Source organism: Phasianus colchicus, chromosome 5 (assembly GCF_987193195.1).
Source record: "Phasianus colchicus chromosome 5, bPhaCol1.hap1.1, whole genome shotgun sequence".
In the NCBI taxonomy this organism is placed as follows: Eukaryota; Metazoa; Chordata; class Aves; order Galliformes; family Phasianidae; genus Phasianus; species Phasianus colchicus.
The window spans coordinates 1,411,214-1,431,337 of record NC_143440.1 but is presented as its reverse complement, the minus strand read 5'-3'; the positions used below and the strand labels follow the sequence as shown (position 1 = coordinate 1,431,337).

At 36.9% G+C, this 20,124-nt stretch overlaps 1 protein-coding gene across 1 annotated transcript in view; it reads left to right on the top strand.

Moving 5' to 3' along the window:
* DNAJC24 (DnaJ heat shock protein family (Hsp40) member C24) overlaps positions 1 to 20,124 on the top strand; it is a 30,668-nt gene that overhangs the window by 7,880 nt on the left and 2,664 nt on the right. The window contains exon 3 of the mRNA XM_031607404.2: positions 13,326 to 13,464. Coding sequence (XP_031463264.1) covers positions 13,326 to 13,464 — 139 coding nt within the window. The remainder of the gene's footprint in view (positions 1 to 13,325; positions 13,465 to 20,124) is intronic.

The following is a 20,124-nucleotide window of genomic DNA, read 5'->3' as shown; positions in this document are numbered from 1 at the left end:
TTCTAGGCTGTAGAAAAATCTTCATCTTGCAAGTCACTGTGTCAGCTGAAGACCCTACCTGCCTGTCTCTGCCCTTCTGCCAGGTGTTTCTTAGCCACGAAATAGCATCCTGTGGGCTTTCCTTCATCCGCTACCAGTCCCTGTCACCTGGAGAATTCATGCCCATTCTTTTTCATTGTTCTAAGCAGGTCTATTTTTTATAATACAAGATTTTCCCTTTGCTTCATATGAAAAAAACATTTGTCCAAACCAGTTTTCTGACATTTTGTGCAACTGGCATTGCTGTTTGATTAGAGCCATGTTAACTTACAACTGAGTGTTACTTAATGTGACATTCAATACTGTAAATTGTGAGCAAAAAGGGTCAGAAATTCATAAAGAACTTTTAAAATTCCTTTTGTATTTTCACCTTTATACTCCTGTAAATTTTAAAATGGTTTCTTTCTTCCCTTCCCTTCCTATTTTTTGCTTGTTTTATTGCCTTACTTCCTCCTATGTTGTAGTGTAGTTCCCAAAAGTGTTTTAAGTGGCTTGTGAGGCTCTTGGGTGGCTCTTCATAGCAAAGTGAGGAGCCATGGAAGCAGGAAAAAGGGAAGGAGAAACTGTTTCTAAAGTCCTGCTTTCTGGTAACTATAGCTCCTGTTTTATTTCCTCTTTTTTATACTTTCATTGGGAAAGTTAATCTTTGTTGCTATTTATACAATAACAGTTGTGGGTTCTTTTCCTCAATAGAAACTGGTAGTTTTACATATTATTTCTAATGTCAACTTCGTTCTAGAGCTGAAAAGATGAGAAATGAGAGTAGTTGATAGGAAAGTTAGGTGAGGTAATCACACACTGTTTTGTTGGGGTTCTATTTTTTCCGAGATGGAGAAATAGCAGGGGTGAAAGGACTGAGAGCCCAAAAGGTCCTAACAGAAGTAACAGCAGTATTGTGACCCTGCAGAACAATAATAGCAGTTGCATTAGAAAAGGATTTCAGTTACACATGATACAATGTTTACATTTTAGTAATTGGTGATGAGCAGCTCCATAGTGTGAGACTAGCTCTGCAGTCACTTGCAAGGACTCTGCAAGCAGCACTGAACTGAAAATGACTGTTTCCATGGAAGTTGAAATTTACGTCTATAAAATATAGTGAAAATCACATTGCCAATTCTGCTACTATTGCAGCTAAATGCAAAAGCCAAGCATGCAAAAGACAAAAGGTATTTTTGCTTCAAACACTAAATGCAGAAGAGAAAACACATTTTCGCATCTTTCTGATGTCTCTCAGCTCAGGTTCCTGCCCAACTTGACAAGATTAAGATTTTCAGGTGTATAATAGAACCATTCAGCACCTTGGTCAAGAAATTGTGGTTGTCAACCTGTGTAATTCAAATGTGAAAGCTGTAATGGTGAATTTCTTGGCTAATCAGAGAGAGAGTAGATGAAGTTTAATGCATGCTTAGGAGTATTTTAAGCAGAAAATTTGGATTAGCCTTAAAAAAAGGGGCAAATTAATGAGACTAGGACAGTGTAATTTATTCTAAGATTTTATTTTATGTTGTAATTGTACTGTTGAAGACTCCAGTAATTTTCAGGAATTGGCAGCAGTGAAATGATAGTATAAACCTCTGAGTTTTTACTATGCTGTATTAGTGAATGTCAGTGTTAGGTACTGCTGTGTACGTTCAATAACAGCTTTTAAAATTCTGTTTATTTTTAAAATAAATTAAGTTGGGATATTTGTGGGTGTTTTCTTTTAAAGTAGTCACTGAGTGATGAATAATTAAATCTTACAGAAAGCTCTCTTTGTTCCTTCCTTGTGTTCTACTGATGACTATTTTCTAGAAATGCCTTGAGTCACAGCAAATACCTCCTTGTAGCAACAGCTACAGCAGCAATGTCTGAAATATTTCTATTCTGATGGTTCTTACTTGACCTACATGAACTTTGAGGTCTGCTGTGCTGGATGCTGCATACAGAAGTGGTTATCAGTGTTCAGAAAGTGTTGTAAAGATGGATTATGATTGCAAAACATACAAGCAGTTGAATATTACGTAGGGAGCTCCGATGGATAGTTGCCTAACAGTTTGGGATTGTGGCAGACTGTAGGAGGAAAAAAGGAGAAGAATGGATACAGTTTTCAGCTTCTGGCTTATCATTCAGCAATACTAGAAAAATACAATAGAACAGGTAAGGCATAAGGAGAAATTAGGAGGAAAATCCCTATGAGTAAAAATCATCCTGGAGTGGACAGTGGAGGCTGGAAGCAGCAGAGTAAATCAATAACCAGATCAGGTAGGAAAAAGCTGAAGTTGTGAAAAAGCTAAAAGTTTGTTTGTTTTGGGTGGAAGAAAAAGGAAGAGGAGATGGATTGAATTAATGAATCAAGAAAATAAATTCCTTGCTCTTTTGTCAAGCTGTCTTTGGATAGACATCCTTTGGGGGAATTTTAATCCACTTCTGTATGAAAAGATTGAATGTCACGAGGAACGCTTCACTTTGTTTCTCCTCTTTACAAGTGGAAAAAACAGGCTCCATCCATGTTCCCTGCTAACTTCTGCCAATTGAGTGAACATGTTGAAAAGATTGATTGTGGGCTAGGAAAGCAAGTTTAAGACCTGGAATCATTCTTTTCATGGAAGTGAACAAGTTTCACGTTTCAGAGAGAGTGTTTTGTTGCAAGATCACTCAAACAAGAAAAGTACTTTCAATGTAATTTTGTTTTGTGCTGTTTTAGCATGAGACCACACCTCTCTTTTTTCTTTTCCTTTCCAAATACTTGCTGGTTGAAGCTTTTCAAGGCTGAATTGTGCTACAATCTTCTCAGTTACCAACAGCTTACATGTATATAGACAAGTGTGGACTCTGATCAAGTGAATGCACTCGTACCTCTTTTTGTGGGTATACTAATTAAATGAATGTATTACATCCCTGGTATTTTTACAGATTAAACACCTCATATTTAGCCCACTTAACATTCATCTTGCACATTAGTCTTTGTATACAAGACAGGATATGATCACATCACTTCAATTTAGAAAGCCTGTAGGCAAGGAACTGTGAAGAAGATTCTTACAAATGATTGTAAACTTTGTTTGCTTTCGTCTCCATTTTTCATAATGCTAGTGTAGTGCAGAGACAATGAAATGTTTTTGATGCAACCTTCCACTAAGCATTAGGTGGCAGTAGTGTGTTGTATTTGGCAACTGCTTTGTCGTTTGTTTTTTATCTCCCGCAGTTTTTATTGCACTCTAATAAGTGGAGAATACATGCATCTGATTTCTTGCAGTTTTTTATAAAATACCATTTGATATTCTGACTTTATGGGGCTGTTAGGGCAGCCATTTGGGCTCTGAGATACATAGGTGAGAACAGCTTACTCTAGTTTCTGCATTGTGTTCCTTACTTTTTTTCTAATAGACAGTATTAACTGCAAATGATCTGATTAGGTGTATGCCATTACTGGCCATGCGTATTTATTTTTGCAATCTTTATCTTTTCATAAGTTGGAGCCACTTCTAAAGTTAATATAACCTGTTAGATGAAGTATGTTATTTTATACTTGTGTTTTTCATTTATTTTTTTAAGAGGTTGAAGAAAATGTTGGTAGGACCATAAATAACTTTTCATCATAGCGTTTTTATTGTCATTCCAGATCCTGCAGAAATGCAGTTACCTTGTGACCTTTTAGAGGGTTTTTTTCCCCCTCTCCTTATGCTTCTTTCTCACAAGTAAAGAAGCTCAAGGAGTTTGAAAGGGGTGTTGCATTGTATTAATTTGGCAGGATGATCAATTAATAGAAGAAGAGCAGGAAAGTGTTGACAGAACATGCTATCTAATTAGTACCTGATGAACCATATAGGCCACAGAGCACAGTGCTTCAGGATGACTGCTATATGAGACCTTTATTTGCAAAATAAACCCGTAGAAAAACTGAAGGAATGTTTGAGCGCAGTTCCAGTGAATGAAATTTTCCAATTTTCTGTTTTTCTGATGAAAACCTTCACTTTTCACTGGTATCTTGGGGAAGGCTGAGACTGCTTGACGCACCTTAGTAATTCAAAGTCTCAAGCCTTTGTTTTGTATAAGGCTTCTTAAGAATCATGGAACCTTTCTTTTGTTTAGGTCTTTTTTTTAATTTAAGAGGTGAATTGCAAATTATGGGACTAGATGAAATGAATATTTAAAATAAAAGTATGCAGGTTTCCTTCCTGCTTTTTGGAGCAGTGCCTGATGGCTCAGGTGATACAGTGGCAGGTGAAATTACTTTAAGAGCAGGTAGCACCACAAGGCTTTAAGGTTCTACCCTGTTTTTCTAGTCTGTGTTTGAAATTGTTTTTCAGTTGAAAATTAAGTGGTTTTGTCTTGCAAGACTCAAAGTGCCTTGCCAGTATTGCCAGACTTACTTGGCTACTGGGAGTAAGTTTTTTCCCTTCTTGTTTATAAATATATTGATAATTAATTCATAGTGTTCATTCAGAAATTCTCTCTCCTCCTGTGTTAGAGGGAAAGTTTAATATTTACATGTTTAAACCACCTTTTCAAAATTAATCCATTTTTCCCTCCAGCTTAAGTTTCTCTGTTCTACTAAAATAAGCCAATGTCTGCTTTAGAATAATTTTTTGAATAAATCACTTAGATCTTTGTAAAATATGGAAGTGTTCTTTAGTCGTGACCCAATTTAATGGTTTCAGATGGTGAAGTTCCAGAATGGCTTCTTTCTGTGACCTTTCAGTGAGTGCCACAGGGCAAGGGCCGAGTGTATGTTACATTTTTTTCTTGCTCAACACAGGTGGCTGAGATGTGTATTTTTCTTAAATTTAGTTACTTGCAATTTCAAATTCCAATTTAATAAACAGCTGCATCATTACGTCTTACTGTGTTCTGACTTAAATCCATTGCAGTCTGCATTCTACAAGAGTTCAGTCTTGATGTTTAATGGCCAGCACGCATCCCTTGTAGTCACTTTCTAGTCATGCCTATAACCAGAGTTTGGAGATCATTTGCAGTTAGTGTACTTGATAGCTCAAATATAGTGTAGGTAATACTGAATACATATGTTAATTCTATTATGTGCTGATAAGGATTTGTGGCTCGTTCTGTTCAGTGTGGCAATGTATGTAAGTCACAAAAGCGTGAACTTTAAAAGTATTAGGTACTTCCTGGCATGTTTCAGTTGCATTATACGATTCCTTTTTTTGTGCTGTGCCCAGCTTTATATTTTGGTGCTCTGTAAATTACTCTGGAACTTTCAAAATCTACAGTATAATTTAATCAGAAATATTCTGATGAGCCTTATGATGCCATAGTATAGACTTGGAAATTTGCCGCTTTGCTGGGGAGTAGGGTGAAGAAAAGGACGCGCTTTCTTGAGGTCTGGGGCTTTGACCAGCCACACTTCAAACTGCCTGACAAACATTTTAAGAAAGGTACCCATTGTCAAAAACCTGAAGTCAGTGTGACCTTGCCACAGAAGCAAGATTTTTCCACTAGCTATCACATTAATCTCTTATGTTCACACTTCGTGGTAAGAGACTTTCAGATGGGCTCTTCTGAACAAGGTATTAGCAGCAACAAAACTCTTCTAGTTTCCAAATCAAATTGTAGAAAGAGAGCTGCTGTACCGAGCTTAGTCATCCAAACTTGACACTCCAAATCTCCAAAGATTGAACACTGACTTTTTGAGAAAAGAAAAAATGACAAGCTGAATACCCATCTACAGGATGTCAGCCTGCTGTATTATTTAGATTCCTAATGTGATTTAGAAGAGTTGTTGATTTCTTACACGGTGGTCATGTGGCCAGATTAAGAAATTTTGTTTTAAGAACTGTAAATTCTAATTCTAGTCTGTCCACATAGTCTATAAATAGTTTGAGAAATGGATGCAGTCGTATGACACAGTCCAGCTCTTCCTCAAAAGTTAAAACCTCTTGATTTCTGTGAGCATTTGGTCAGACCTACACAGATTTGGTTGTTGGTTTAAATCTAGCCAAGGCTGGTGGTGTCTTAATTGCTACCACAGAGCAGCCATTTGGCCTGTGTGAGATGAATGTTGTCAGAGTACCTTCTGCAAGGCGGACATTCATCCACTGGGAATGTATCAAGAAAGTTTTCATTAATTGGTCCCTTTGTTGGCATTTGTGGCAGAGCAGCCAAAATCTGAGTATGAACAGACACTCTATGTTGGGGGTGAGATTTATTGGCAAGTCTCAGTACAAAAACTGGTATTTACTACATACGTTGTAAGCAGGAGCCAAAGACTTTCCTCTTAAGAACAATCTGCCATTAAATTCACTTGATTTTGTTCTTCAGATACAGAGATGTAGCAAGAATTTACAGACTACAGTGGGAAATTTAGAATGTTAACCAGATTTGTCCTATGTAATGTTGAGTGCCTTACAGCTTTCTTTTAGCATGATGTGAAGTGTTATAATGAGACAAATTTACATGGATCTACGAATACTTCTGTCAGATGGGAACACTGATAGTTTGTCTCCTGACCTCGTTAGCTTAACTTGTAGATAATAATAGTCACAGTTAATAATGCATAGAGTGTATGAGAAATTTTTTCAAACTTAGTTGGCAATCTTGATATGTTCATGTTATCTTGTGCATGTTGCTCTTTTGTTGAAATTCTTGAACTTTGTATTGGAAGAGGCATACATACTAGTAATTATTTCTGTATTTTGGCTTTTAGTGCAACACTGCTGATCGTTGCTGAACTTGGAATAGAACAAGACAGTTCATATTAGGTTTTCTATATATTTATACATATTGCCTTTAAAATTTTAGGGTTTATACTGTGGAATAAAAAAAAAGTCTGGTATTAACTAAATAAATAGTCATATTGACATTGAGAGAGAGTTTGGACTCTGAAATTTGAATGTATTGGCTAATATATAGATTGACCATCCTCCCCCTCCTCCCCCTCCCCTCCTTGCCCACTTCCCCCCTCCAAATATTGATGATGAGATTTTAAAAAGGCTTGGTAATCTTTACAATTCCAGTTAGTAGTCAAAATCTCGTTCTGTCGGATTCCAATTGGTGAATCTGGAATTTGAATATAGTGGCATTTTTTTTATCTGAACAGTGTAAAATCCAACTGCCGTGTCCACTTGCTTATATTCATTTAACTCTCCCATCATTGGAATGAACGTCGATGCCATGTGCTGCTGTTATCTCATCGTACCCAGTGCTAATCCACAGACACTTTCACTCTTGCATAGTTAATCCAGCCAGCTCTTTACATGCATTTCTCAACTATTACCTCTTCTGTTTGCAATTTTAATTCAATTCTGTCATTCACAAAAAATGGTAGCTACACCACATACCAAGCAGTGCTTTACCTGCAAAGTTTGAGTTGAGCTCCTCCTGACTGTTACCACATTTCTTTGACCACTGCTTATTTTTTAATACAAATGCAGTTCTTTTTCCAAGTTCCAGGAAATACTGTAGTTGTACTGTAAATCATGAACACTGTGGCTTTCTGTTACATTTATGGTAATAAAAAAAAAAGAGAGACTACCACCACAACAAAACCAAACAATTCATACTTTGCTAGATCTCTTATTTCTGGGTGCATTATGTTGAGCAAATACTGTCAGACTGTAAATTTGTCATAGCTACTAGTGTATGTCTAAGATGGGGGAAATGGGAGAAGGATGCTAAGAGATACCACCATAACTTGAGATGTTAATACTCCATCATTGACCCGTATTTAGTCACTAGATGTAGTTCCTGCAAAATTGTGTGGGTATTTGAATTCATGTAAGTAATCTTAATCTCTTTAAAATCTTCTGACTTGATTCACTTAAGAACTTCAGGCAAATCTCTAGTCTTGTATCTATAAATATAGATACACATCCCTACTGAAATAAAGCACAAATTTAAGACATACCAATTAAATTTAGCAAAGAGCTCTTAGTTATCTATAAAATACATAGTAACAAATTAAAGCACTTTTCCATAGTTTAAATAAAAATCTGGCTGTAGTAGTAGTAGTAGAAGATAAAGCCTCCTGTTTTGATGTATGGAACTTTGGATTTTAAAATGAATATCCTTTTTGGACAAAGTAATCGTGGTAATGTAGTAAGTAACAAATGAGAAGAAATAGTCATTTTTAACCTTTTCTGAGCATCACCCTTGTAATCTGTCATATAGAAAAGTACTTATGAATGAAAAAACTTTCTATATTATTCTATATTATGCAGTGTAGTTATCATGTATTCCATAGTTTAGCAAGAGACTACAGTCTAGCATAAAACCTATGGCTGTATGCTTCACCCCTCCCAATAAATCATCATGTTAAGCTGATTCTCCCTGGGCACTGTAAATTTCTTTTGAAGAGTAAGTTCATTAGCACCAATAAGGAATGTACATTAAATTGATTTAACTAAAATTTTTCTGCTTGCTAATTTGAATTTGATTAAAATCAATCAATCCCATTACCTTTATTGCATGAAGTGAAGTAACTTGTACAAGTGCTGGGAGGATAGGGACCTTTGTGTGTCACCTGTGTTGCTGGATTTGTGCAACCAAAACTCAGCCAACTATCTTAGTTTCCCATCCTGTGCAACGAGAGTTCTAAAGCTCTGTTCACACTGTTATTCAGATATAGTGACCAGGTGGTCTTCACTTACTTCCATGTGGTGCAGTGATTGATTTTTCAATTCTTAAAGTGCAAAATGGACCAAACTTCACAGAGTATAAAGTAGGCAGAAATAAAGACAGTAGCACATGCCAGTGTTATCTACAGAATGTTTTGGGTTCTTTCTACAAGTGATGTGAGTGAAAACCATGCATGTTTGGGAGTTGTTTAACTTGTTTATGACTACTGTAATGCTAAAACTAACTGCTAAGGCAATGCACTTATCAGCTGCAAGAATCAATAAGAAGGTAGTAGACTAGTAGTTTACAAGCCTGTATCAGTACATGATTGATGGAGTAATTTTTGGAGACAGTCCACAAATTAATTATTTTGTGAACAAAACAATACTAACCCTGCTGAGAAAAAAAAAAAAAAAAGCTTTGTTTTTATTCTGTGATAGATATTGAAGGCAGTAGATGATCATAGTGAAATAAAATTACTAAGATCTTCCATGAATTATTTCTAAACATTTGGCTATTTAGATCTAAACTACGACTGAACTATATCTCTTTCAGTCATTTGCCAGGGGAAATTACTCACTGCACCCAAACTGCAGCAGTGCACAATTTGGTGTATATTAATTAACAATAAGACAGTTCAGTACCATCATGTAGCTGTATTAGAAAGGTAAACTAATGCTACTGGAATTGAAAAGTACATGGGGCTAAATTTGTATTAGGCTGTTTTTCTGTTTCTCTGCAGCACCAAAAAATTTGACTGAGTCTTCAACAGATGATGTTTAACGTGTGTGTTCTTCATATGAGCTTACTTTCTAAAACTAAGAAAACAAATCAAAAATCTGAACCCTAACAGCAAGAGTGTGAGTCCACAAGTGCTATCCACCATGTGACTTAAAATAAACAGGGGAGTAAGCAATACTCTATAGGTGCATAATGGTTTTCTGATAGTGAAAAGAACAGGTTATACGTTTCCATTAGTTTAACACCATTATTAACTACAAAGCATCATATAGTGTAAAGCAATACTGATTCCACGTAGTCTTCAGCAACAAAAATTAGCTGGCAAATCACCTCAAGTAGTAGTTTGAAAAGGAAAGTTAGATTCTAGCTTTCTTCCTCCTCCGTCAGTCTCAGGAAGACATCCTTATTTGTTTTTATAAAGTTCTATTAAGTAGTAACATGTTGGTAAAAGTTATTGCTGGGTTCAGAAAGAAAACTGTCCAAAAGTAAACACATGAATGATCAGCAAAAAGCTATCTTTATGGAAATATTGTTCCTTCAAAAGCGTATGTAGCTAGAAAGATAAATATAGCCTAAGTGCAGTAATACAGCTGAAAATAGTGCTCAAGTGGCAAGTAGGAATGACAGGAAGATAATTTGCACAGATTTTGAGAAGAGATATTGTAGGAGATGTTGGTAGGCACCAACATTCTGAGTAAGAACTTACAGCTGGACATACATAAGGAGAGACGAGCAATAGTTCCGTTTGTGTAGGAGGAGACAAGTCGAGTAGAAAACAGGCTTGTCTGTTTTCATCATACAGCTTGTAACGTGTTCACAGCTGAGATTAGCCTAGAAATAAAGCTGAATGGGAGGAGGAGATCAGAAACATACATCAGATTTAACCTTCCTCAGAACAAAACTCCTGGCTGGTGTTGAGACAGCTTTATCTGAAGGGGAAACTGGAGAGGTAAAAGAATTGGAAGCATGAATGTGGCAACTAAGAATGGAAGAAAATGCCAGGAAAGAGTTTGATTAAAGTCTGAAGCACTGACAGAGGACATTAAGAGTACTCTGCATAGAGGGCAGATATTAGTGGGTTGGTTGAAAGTTTGTTGGTGTTCTCTGTGGCTGGTGTCTGATCTGCCTGACAGGGGTCTAAAACGGCTGGAAAAGAGGACACCTCATTTCTTACCTTACAGGTGGAAGAAGATTCTATGGCTAGCTGAATCATGAATGCAGTTTTGCTTCAAAGGAAAGTATTCCTGTATTTTGATCCGCAAGCTGGACAGTAGGAAAAGGGAGTCAATGAGAACAGGTCCAAAACAAGTTCAAACGAAACAGGAAATTAAAGGTTCAAAGTGAAAGAGCAGAAGTCTGAGGATTTTTCTTAGTGCAGAGGGAAAGGCTAAGCTTATCAGATGGTAACAGAGTAATAGCTCCAAGACAAGGAGGAGAAAGCATGAAGATTTAATCAGTAAATGCCCTGCAATGTAGTTATTAATTCTATAGGAAAGAAAAGCTGAAGGATGAGCCTGAAAAGTAATGAATCTTAACACTTCATTTAAGAAATGAACACAATAGCCTTTTCTGCATTCATTATTATTTTTCCAGAGTATTTTTAAGACACTTCCAAAATATTTTTCAGTCTGTCAGGTTTAGTGTAGCAAAGGAAAAGTGGTTTTGTGGGGGTGCTTTCTCAGGTGTCCTTGGCAGGAGAGAAGCTGATGATCTTAGTGCTGTTTTGGGCAATCAGTCATCTGTAAGAAACTGAGAGAGAAGGTGTGCCCTATCCAAACATACAGTAATAAGAGCAGTGGTTTTGTGGTGCTGCTATTCAGCTGGAGCTAATGAGGTTTCAGTGGCACAAAGTCTGGTACAACACTCCTTGAGAAGGCCTAGTTAGAAACTTCAGAAGTTCTTTTGCATGTAAACTTGTAGGGGAGTGCTCACTGCATCAAGTGCAATAAAATATGCAGCAGTCATAAAACTTATTTTTATTTTTTTAACATGTACTGTAATTATCCCTAAAATATTTGGGTGAATCAATTTTAAATAATAGCATCTGAATGTTTACAATAATTCATTAATATTTTTCAGGTAAAATATTGCTTTGAGGAATAACTGCGGAATACCTACCTAAAAATATGTTCATATTTTTAAAATATCATGGCCCTGGGCAGCCTGGTCCAGTGTTAAATGTGGAGGGTGGTGGCCCTGCCTGTGGCAGGGGGGTTGGAGATTCATGATCCTTGAGGTCCCTTCCAACCCTGGCCATTCTGTGATTCTGTAAAAGCAAATCATGTAAGCCTTTAATGTGAACTGTTTTGCCTCATATTCTTATTAAGCACTGGTTATAAAAGCAGACCTTCCACATTGATATACAATCAGTTGTCAATTAAAATACAATTGGAAAAGCTGTGGTTTCAGAAAAATGGATTTGAAAAATGATGCTTTTAAATAGCTTTAGCAATACAACATGATGAATGACAGCAGAAGCCTGAGTTTAGTGCCTACCAAGTAAAGGTATAATTACTCATTTTCTAATTGTCTATTTAGAATACTAAATATAATTACCTCCTTTTTGTTTGTTTGTTTTTGTTGTTCTGTGCCTTAGAATTCTGTCATAGTAGAGTGGGGGTAGACTGGGGATATCTGTAAGTAAACTCTCAGATCACAACTGCTTCAGCCATATTTCCAGCGAGTTGCACGACAATGTTTAGTCACAAACACGGAGGAAACTTCACATTTGGGTACAGGTTTTGTACTCTCAGGTGTGTATGGAAAAAGACACCTGGAAAAAAGTTGAAGATGAGCATTTTGCTCTTAGGTACACTTTGTTGAATTAGGGATTGACACAGATAATAATACGTCAGTGCAAATGAAAGTTACTGTCTGTTAGTGCCCAAATGGACTCCTTTCAGATTTTGGACCTTATAAAGCACAGGCTATGTTAGTATTCTTGTCTTTCTGTATTGAATTATAAAGTAAACCAATGGAATTCAGTTAATCAGAAGTCTACTGAAACGCTTGTATAAGAGATTTTCCAAGTCTGAAAACACTTGTTGTACAACTCAGGGCCCAAACTGATGTTAGTATAAGGGGCAGAAGTTAAAGCTCCAGAATAAGGGATACCTTGAGGTGAACTAGGCATACAGGAAGGCGGTGCTTTGAGGATTACTTCTCAGTAGACATTTGAACCAAAAAGAAGACAGAATGCTCTGTTCAGAACCAGTAGTTACAAATGGTTTAAAAAGTGATACCATTTCAATTATTATTGCCTGTGTGATGTAGGCTTTCTTGCAGTTATGTCCTTGAATAACCATTTCTTAATAAAATGACATACTTTCTGTAGCCAGTGATCCATGACTTTAAATATTTGGAAGGGCCGTTGATTCACTGAACTGGAAGAAATTAAAGATGTTGAGGCATATTTTCAAAAGTAGAATTACATGCTTTATAAATTATATTTGATCGTGTATATTCTTTTTACTGTTTGAAATAATAGTTAAAAAGCCTACTTACATGCAACACATTATTCAGTCTATGTGTAGTAGGGTTAACTAAATGTTGGTAGTACTGCTGAAATCAGCTACGTGTAATTTTACAAAGATGTTAGCACCTACAGCATCTCCTCTTGTTCCAGTGTTAGAGTCCTCTGCACTCTGTTTCTGTTTGTAGTAGTCATTCTCTCTCTAGGTAAACTGTCCATAAGACCAATGATTCCATCAGCAAATTAGCCAGAAAATGCTGTCAGTGCACATGGTGACTTTTGTGCCACTGATGATTTGGTTGCCATTTCACCGGTCTAATTAAATAGGCAGTGTTCTCTTGTGCCCAGAATCATTGTCTCCCTTCCTTTGGCACCTTAGCTCATACCTTCTCCTTTTTTTTTCTTCCTGTCCTTTTAGCTGAATATCAAATGCATTATTGATTGTTCCTCTTCCACCCCTTCTCTCTTCCACTCCCCTCAACTTTTTTTAATCTTTTCTTTTTTTTTTGATTGGCAGTATCATCCAGACAAACAGAAGGCAGATGTGCCAGCAGGAGAAGTGGAGGAGCGTGTGCAGAGGTTCATCGAAATTGATCAAGCGTGGAAAATTCTAGGGAATGAAGAGACAAAAAAAGAGTATGACCTGCAGCAGCGTGGTAGGTTCCTGCCAAGGAGTGCTGTAGTGGCAGCAGCTCTTTAAATAAGCAGGGTCTGGGAGTAGTAGTGAGATGGTATTTTAAAATGCTGTTTGTTGCTGAACCAAATGTTTCTTTCACTCTTGTCCTACTTTCAAATGTGGATCCATTATTTATAGCTTTTGCTACACATACATTAGATAGTGAAAACACTGAATTACCTCCAACAAAACATTAGGTGGCGTTATTCCTAATAATTTGAATATGGAATTCATACTAATTATAGACCTTATCCCTTTTTATTTTATTAAGGCAGCTTCATTAAGAGTTCTTTGTTTATTTATTTTTTATTTGAAGTCCATTTCATTGCAGTATTTTGGATGCAGGCATAATTTAGTTTATTCCTAGTGTTCAGTGTGTATGGGATGTAAGCACTTCAGAACCGTTCCGGCACATTCTTTCTGGCTGTTTGTTTAAGGTAGCTTTCATAATTCGTCTGCACTCTAAATTAGTCTAAAGCAAGTTTATAAATAATATTCCAATACGACACATTAACTAGGCAGCTCTAGCATGCGTTTCTTTTTATACCTCTCAGGAAATAGCTTCTTAAAACAGTGACAGGCTGTTGTGAGAAAGAAAGGGGGGAAATGTAGGTCAGGTCTGTCACACATGGGCTACCATTACATGAAGTGATAGGCTGTCTTTCTGCTCTGGCCTCGGGATAGGAGTCCCTCAGCCTTCCATTAGAACCTTCAATAAATGTATATCCACCCTACATGTTAATGGGGGGAGTCAATAATAGTGTATTGCCTGTGGGGAAAACACTCAGTCGCACTCTGCAGTAACACACTCTGGTCCAGCATTGACGTGTAGCCACCACCACTTCTGAATGTGTCTGATAAAAGCCCACTGTCTCTGCAGCTTGTTATTGAATTCTCTTCCATTGTACATTGGCACACCATCAGACCTTTCTCTCTTGTGCTGATTTTTAACTCCCCTGCCGCTGCGGATAGCAGAACTTTGAGAAACAAAGGCTTAGTCATTCTGGTAGATACGCATCGCTGCAGGATAAAGAGAGTGATATATAATTGTATATGCCCAGTATGAATCCTCTAGTTAAATGATCTTGTATTTCAGGCTTTGTGTGGGTTTTGAAAAGAGGGTGGAAGGGGTTAAAAAAGAAAAAAAGTAAATAAATATTTGAGAAGAAAGGAAAAAATTGATCTTGTGCTAATTTCTTATGTAAACAGTATTAAGATCCATCCTAAATAACTTATCTCAATCTTATTTTTCAAATGTCTGGTGTGGTGCCAGAACAGGAATTTCTGTTCTCACTGTACTGCACTTGAAGTATCAATTGTGTCTTCCATTTTCATTAATTATATCTGCACAGAAAAAAATGAAATTTTAAAGATGGAGTTGCAAGTTTTTCTTATATACAGCCAATTTTACCTACATTTTAAATACAGCAAATTTCAAATTTATTTGGATCGGGTAAATCTATTAACTAAGGGGAATTACATGAAGATTTAATAAAGTACTTCGTATTCCCTTGGTATTCAAGGACACTTCTGTACATCACTTCTGACAAAATTTTATTTTACCATATTTTGGAGGGCCTCTGTGTTTACAGAGATTCCTCTGCATCTAGATGAGTTACTCTAAAAGCCACCTCGATGTTCTGTTGTTTTTAAAAGAGCAGATAAAGAAAACAATTTCTTTACACGGGTATTTGGTAAGGGTGAGGAAATAGGATGGGCATATTTCAATACAGAGCCTCCTATTCAAAAAGGACACGGCGTTTCAAACTAAGCCAAACACACAACATACATGTGCAGTGTTGATGCATTCTTTGTAGCATGTTCCCTAGCAGCAAAATGACAATGAAATAAAATCCAGTTCTTTGAATGCCTGTCAAGATGCTTCTGAAGTCATGATTCTAGACAAATTTGTAGATGCTGCTGCAAGGGCTCACAGAAACAAAGGCACTGAGACAGCAGCTAAGGGGAATTGTGATGAGAAAGATCATACAGCAAGTTAGTAAAACTGCAAAGCCTAGGAAGCAGAATCTGAAGATGCCAGTGTGCATGTGTGTGTATGGCTGCCATCAGGAAGAAGTCCCCTGCACTGTAGTCTTTTCCCATAGCAGATATTGCTGATCTGTATGTACTTTACTGTGTTAGATTAAATCATTGTTAATTACTTAGCTTAGGTATTCAGTGGCCTGAGAAGTTCTTAGAAGCTTGAATACTATGGAGTCTATGGTTTTGTTCTGGTTCTGGGTTTTTTTTGTCTTTTTTTCTTTTTTTAATTCTTTGAAAATAACAAGTAAATATGCTTTTATATCTTAATACTGCTTTTTTCTGAAAGCATCATAGAGATCCATGGGGGTCTGGAGGCTGCATCACAGTTTACCTATTAACAATGGACTTCTTTCCTAAATAGATTTTCTCCATTATTTCCAACTTTCCCTTATTTGTTTGGTATTCTATTTAGAAAAGAGGAATATACATTTAAAATCAAACCTGACAGTAAAAGTCATCAAAAAGCTTTTTGGTGAGCTTAGGTTGCAAACAGCTTGTTCTGCAGTTTTCATAGTAAAGTCATTTGAGCCTTGAAAGTTCATGATATGTCACAGTTTGAAGGCACAAAAAACTCAGAGACTCACTGAGATGGGAAAGGACCTTCATGGGCCATCTAGATCAATCTCAAAGCTGGCACAGATCCGTTGCTCAGACCTTCTCCAGTCTTTTTTTGATTTCTCTAAGGAAAGAGATGCCACAGCTTTTTTGACAGCCTGTTCCAGTATTTTTAACCAAGTTAAATGGAAGGGTTCCTTGCATCTTGTGTCACTTGCTTAGCATCCTTCAAAGAAGTCTTCCCTTTAAGCACTTATAGACAATGAGATGCAAAACCTGTTCTTGGCTTCTGTTTGTATGCTCTGTCTCAACCCTTGACCATATTGGTAGGCGACTGGAGTTATTTCTGTATGTCAGTGCTTTGTACTGGGGAGCCTCAAACTGGACACAGGGCATCAGATGTAGCCTCAGAAGTGTCAAGAAGAGAGAACAATAATAAAAATGACTCCCTAAAGATGCTGCATGCACTTAGCAGTGCCCTGCTAACTTTACTGAGCCTGCTGTCCACTAGAATCCCAAGGTCATCTCCTGGAAAACTGCTTATTGGCCAGTTGCCTCACAGAGAACTGCTGCATTTGGATATTCCAACCCAAAAGCAGGACTTTATCTTTGGTGTTCCTGTCAGCCCTTTTCTGTATTCAAGGTCCCTTTGAAGAGGGGGGGAGGGTGAGTTGTTTCTTGTTACAAAAATTCCTTCTCAAAAAGCACTGAAACTAAAACTAAGCTTTTTGGATGGCCATAAGTGACAGAACTTTATGTCCATCTCTAGCCATGGATTTTATGGCTGTATGGAACACAAACCCTCTACTGCAGCTCCTTGGAGTATGAGTGAAGCAATTTTTTTATTATTTTTTATTTTTTATTTTAATAAAATAAAAGGTCTTTTGATTGGAAAAAAAATAAATTTAAATGTTATAATTTCAAATTAAAGCATGCTTATTTTAAATTACGTAAGAGCCTCAAACTTTAGTAATTATTCAAAAAATAAATAGACTATAAGGAGAAAAAAATAAAATTCTGTAAATATTCAGGCTTTGGGTGATGACAGTATTGATTGACAATACATATCTTGATCTTTGGTAATTGTAAGTGTTTATCTTGTTTTTTAAAGAAAAGTCAGTGCTAAGAATATACAACAGTTAGAGTTAGAAAAATTGTTCTTGTCTTATGACCATCTTTACTATTACCATAAATTGTTAAAGGGGTTAAATTTCCATTTACTGCTTGCAACCTCTTTCCTAAAACTCAGCCTTAAATAGACCAAGAAATATTTATTGTATCCTCAAGTAAAACTTAAATACCTTTCCTCTTTTACAATTTCTGAATGACCCAGCAAGGGCTCTAGTAAAGCTTTACTGAACCAAGCCGCTAATAGTTATTTAATGTTGTTCTGTAGCCTGAAAGAATCTCAGTAGATTTTTCCTTTTAATCTCTTTGAATTGCAGGCTCATAAACCTCTCTGATGAGCCTGCCAGTGTTTTCTTAGATCCTGCAGTTGAGACAATGGAGCTGCGGAATCCTTTCACCTCTTGTTGTCAGACAAATCCAATAGATGGCAAAGCCAGGCAGGCTGTACTACTTGTGAATTAAAATTTGTTTTTCAAGTTAGGAAAGATAATTCAAGTCTTCACAGTTACCCACAGCCAGGAATGTTTCTGAAAGTGCAACTCTGTACGCAGAATTCTACAGATTGGGCACGTGTTGCATGTAAGTAAAGCTGCCAGCTATAACTCAGGGCTGGTAAGGATACCATTCTTAAGTAACCTTCTCTCACTGATTTTCTTCAGAGAATCTAAGAGATGTGGCTGTGAGATAGGTAATAACAATCACGTAGCTGAAACAAGGAAGAACAGGGGAAATTAGTACACTCTGTGAAAACACTGGGTTATACTTCTGGTTCTGAGTTCCCCAACTCATACTGAGCTGTGCTTCTACGTTAAAATAATTAGCCAAAGCTATTTGTGCTGTCCTGAGCTATTTTACATTCAATAGTACATTGAATAGGAGAATGAGGAAAATAAAACAGCTTTGTTCAACTCTGGAGGATAAGTTTCTCCAGTTCTGATGCAGACAAGCAAATAATTGCAGCATATAAAACTGACAGAGCAGTCGCTGGGTGATGTGTTAAGTTTGGGGACTCAAGCCAGTTGAGAGTATTAATTGCAAACGAACATCTTTCTGAAATACCAGTGAGTCTGCTCAGGTTCAGGCACTGCACTAGGAATAACAATTTCAGCTCAGGCAGGAAATTATCCAAGCAATGATTTGTACCTGCTGATGTTTAAAATACACCATTGTGTTTTGAAGAGGAAGGTAGCAGCAAGCAGGTGATGGTGTTCCAAAGAAAGAAATACTCCATTATTTGATTAGATAAAGATCGGAGATGTGCAACTTTTCTGGAACATTACTGGGATGTTTAGGAATAAATAGGAACAGTGAAATAAGTAGTGTTAAAATTGCAGTTCTCTTCAGTTCCGATCATCAGCACCTGGGAAGTTCTTGAATTACAATTACTGCCCCAAATTAAACATTGTTTCATTAGAAACCAAGTTTTGTGTAGTATTTCTCTAAAGTTACAAAATTTTACTATCCAAATCATATTATTTGAATTCCATCTCTCCTGTATTCTTAAGTACCTTAACTCTGGCTTCTTGGTATCATTTCTGTTAGCGTAGTAGTGAACAAAATGTGATGCCATCTCCTTTGATTTTTTTTTTAATGCTAAATGATAACTGAACAAAATCTAGAAACAGTCTGGAATCAGGAAATGGGCCGAATTACCACAGTACAGAACTGTGATCCCTACTTTGTGTCCTTGCTGCTCAGGTCTATTTCTTCTCATAGTGACATTTTCCAAGGAAAGAGAGTTTTCTTATCTGAGTAGCTGTATCCAAGGAAATGCACATCAGACTTCTCAAATCACAGCTAAAGGAAGTAGTTAGGAAGTTTCCTTCTTTCTTCATTTCAGTCCACAGTAAAGAGCAATTACACAGTTAGAAGCTGGGAAACCATTTAGAATATCTTTTATCTGGTGGTTAGGTAGGGCTGTCTCCTGGGAATTAAAGTAAGTTATAATCTGGACCTCCTCTTTTTTCCAGCCAGAGCTCAGTAAGTAGATCTAGAATAAGAAACTCTTTCTCTGTAATTTTACTTTTTGTAGAAAGCAGTTGATGACACTGCTTTATCATAAACTGTGTTATTAAATGAGAAAACCCACTTAAAAACTCACTGATCAAAGAGAAGGAATTTTCTTGAAAACAACCTGATTTAAACATGAAATATACACTAAGCTACTGAGTCTTCCCAAATCTAAGATATTTCTGTCAATATGCTGAAGGTCAGTTTCAGGCATCCCTGGTTCTTTACAATAGGAAACAACAGCATTTGTGGAGTTGGAATTTCCATGTGTCAGGCAGCATTTGGGAGGTTTTGTGTATTAAGTTATGTTTGTTTTTCATAATACCTTTTGAGGCTTTGTTTGTAACTGAACAAAATCTGACACTGTCAAATTGGTGTGAACTCAGGACATTAAATGTCCATCTGCTGATAGATTTGTATTTATACTGAACAGTTAGTGTCTGACAATTTGAATTGCACTGCACCCTTCTTCCTTTCATGCTGCACTCAGTGTTGGATGAGCCTAGGGGATCAAACAGCAATGATCTCACATGTGCAGCCTAGAACTGATGTTCTTTCTGTATTAAGAATCTCTTTTTTGGAGAAGAGCACTTGGCCCCTAAAACTGTTTTTCATTTATCTTTTGCTAGGAATATCATTTTGCAAGAATCATAGCATCCTTCTAGCAGTTTTGTGCTTACTGGGACGTTTTTCTTTGGCTTCTCACAAAAGGAAAACAGGTTATGCAGAGAAATAGTGAAAACCTGACTAGCTGTGGTCTCCTGGGGTTACCTACTGTAGCTGACCCTGCTTGTGCAGGGGGGTTAAGAGGGGTCCTTTCCAATCTCAACCTCCTTGCGACTCTGTGGAAAGTACAGGTAAGCACACTCATAGCACAGCCTGTTGAAGATTATTTATAGCCAGG